The sequence below is a fragment of the Chiloscyllium plagiosum genome, chromosome 42 (genome assembly GCF_004010195.1).
Source record: "Chiloscyllium plagiosum isolate BGI_BamShark_2017 chromosome 42, ASM401019v2, whole genome shotgun sequence".
NCBI lineage: Eukaryota > Metazoa > Chordata > Chondrichthyes > Orectolobiformes > Hemiscylliidae > Chiloscyllium > Chiloscyllium plagiosum.
The window spans coordinates 4466162-4468325 of NC_057751.1; the positions used below are offsets into that span (position 1 = coordinate 4466162).

At 59.6% G+C, this 2164-nt stretch overlaps 1 protein-coding gene and 1 long non-coding RNA gene across 2 annotated transcripts in view; one reads left to right on the plus strand and one right to left on the minus strand.

Moving 5' to 3' along the window:
* LOC122543037 (neurofilament medium polypeptide-like) overlaps window positions 1-1239 on the minus strand; it is a 4581-nt gene extending 3342 nt beyond the window's left edge. Inside the window, exon 1 of the mRNA XM_043681228.1 lies at window positions 112-1239. Coding sequence (XP_043537163.1) covers window positions 112-1152 — 1041 coding nt within the window. The 5' untranslated portion in view covers window positions 1153-1239. The remainder of the gene's footprint in view (window positions 1-111) is intronic.
* Window positions 1240-1342: 103 nt separating this feature from the next.
* Window positions 1343-2164, plus strand: part of LOC122543038 — a 28091-nt gene continuing 27269 nt past the window's right edge. Inside the window, exon 1 of the long non-coding RNA XR_006309902.1 lies at window positions 1343-1572. This is a non-coding gene — a long non-coding RNA (uncharacterized LOC122543038). The remainder of the gene's footprint in view (window positions 1573-2164) is intronic.

Here is a 2164-nt window from a genome sequence, read left to right on the forward strand (position 1 = left end):
CTGGTGGGAGGGGGTGGGGTGGGGGGGAATGGTGGGGAGATGCTGGAGGTCGGGGCAGGGGCTTGGAGAGGGAGCCCAGGGGCGGTCTTGGGGCGGCGGGGAGCTGCTGACCTGGTAGTTGGACACATCGGCGTTGTGGCGGTCCTCGATGTCGCTGATCTGCCTCTCCAGGGACTCCTTGGTGCCCCGGACCGACTCCAGCTCGATGCACTTGGACTGCAGTTGGCGGCGGTACTCATTGATCTCCTCCCGGGCCGAGCGGATCGCGTCCTTGTTGAGCTCGGCCGCCTCGTTCAGCTTGGCGTAGCGGCACTGGAACCACTCTTCGGTCTGCTGCAGGTTCTTGGTCGAGTGGCCCTCAAGCTGCGAGCGGATCTCCTTCAGCGCCGAGCTCAGGTCGCCCTTGAGCGGTTCCTTGCGCTCCAGCGTGACCTGGGACGCCTGGATCTGGGCGAAGAGTTCGGCCAGCTCCTCCTCGTGGTTGGCCCGGAGGAAGGCGAGCTCCTCTTGCAGGGACTGAGCTTTCTTCTCCATCTCCAGCTTGATGAGCGCCGACTCCTCGGTCTCTTTCCGGAAGGCCCTGACGTGAGCCTCGGTGTCGTCCCTCAGCCTGGCCTCATCCTCACAGCGTTCCCTGAGGCGCTGCAGGTCCTCCTCCAGGTGCTCGCTCTGCAGCTGCAGCAGCGCCTTGTCCTGGTTCACCTGCTCGATCAGGCTCCGCAGTTCCCTCAGCTCCTGCTCGTACACCTCCCCCAGCTGCCCGTGGCCGGCCTGCTTCTGCCGCTGAGCCTGAATCTCAGCTTCCAGCTCCTTGTTGTGCTGCTCCAGGTAGTGCACCTTGTCGATGTAGCCGGCGAAGCGGTCGTTCAGCCCCTGCAGCAGCTCCTTCTCGTTGCGGCTGCCGACGCCCCGGTAATCTCCGTTCAGACCGCTGGACTGACTCAGGTCCAGGCTCTCCGAGGAGCTGTAAGCGCGGGGAGCCTGCACCGCGCTCGCCAGGCGCCGGTAGGACGCCGAGGTGAGCACCGGCGCTGGTGCACTAACCCGAGACCACGGCTGAGGGCGAGAGGCGACCGCCCGGCTGCTGTAAGTCCGGCTCTCCAGCCTCCGGTAGGAGGAAGGACTGCTCACCGTCTCTAGGATGTAGCTCATCTTCAGCGGGGAGGGTGGATGGCTGTTGGTAGGGGAAAGGGAGGGGAAGATGTGTGTGTGTATATGCGTGTGCGAGCGGCCGGCCTCATCCTGTCTTTTATAGTGAAAGCGCCGGGGCAGAAATGGGCGGGAGGCCGGACCGGGAGCTGCTGATTGATGTGCCCAACTGCAAGGGGAGGGCACACTGTGGGCACACTGCCAATCCAGTCCGGTTAGCCAGCAACACGGCCTGCAAGCCAACAGCCCCCAACCCAATGAAACAATGGTCGGGGAGGGGTGTATACATACACAGACACACATACAGAGGGGAGTGAATATTAAAGTTGGGGGGGTGGGGGTGGGGAGAGAAAATAAACAGCAACTATGCTTCACCAAGGCCGAGGGTCATTTTGAGACTGAAACCGTCCTTTTATTTGCAAGGTAAGATTTCACCGTGTTCTGGGTGTGTGTGAGATTGAGGTGGAGGGAGGAGGTGGGGTGGTGTCCGTAGACTGGGGGTGTGTGTGTGTCAGGGAGACTTGGATTGTGTCTCTGTAAGACCAAGGTGACTGAGAGACTGTGTGTGTGTGTGTGAGATTGGGTGTGTGTGTGTCAGGGAGACTTGGGTTGTGTCTCTGGAAGATCAAGGTGACTGAGAGACTGGGTGTCTGTGTGTGTGAGACTGCGTTGTGAGACTGTGTGTGTGTGTGTGTGACTGAGTGTTTGTGTTACTGGGTATGTGTCTGTGTGTGTAACTTAGAACCAGCATTTGTTACCCATCCCCAGTTGCCCTCAAACTGAGTGGCTTGCTTGGGCCATTTCATAGGGCAATTGTCAGCCACATTGCTGTGGGTCTGGAGTCACGTGTCGATCAGTCCGGGGCAGGGTGAACCAGATGGGGTTACCACAAGTGACAGTGATGATGTGGACACCATTCACAATTCACAATCTGCCACACTGGAGCTCAAAGCTATGTCCCCAGAACATGGGGGTTTCGAGATGATTAGTCCAGTAATATTACTGCCTGTGTGTA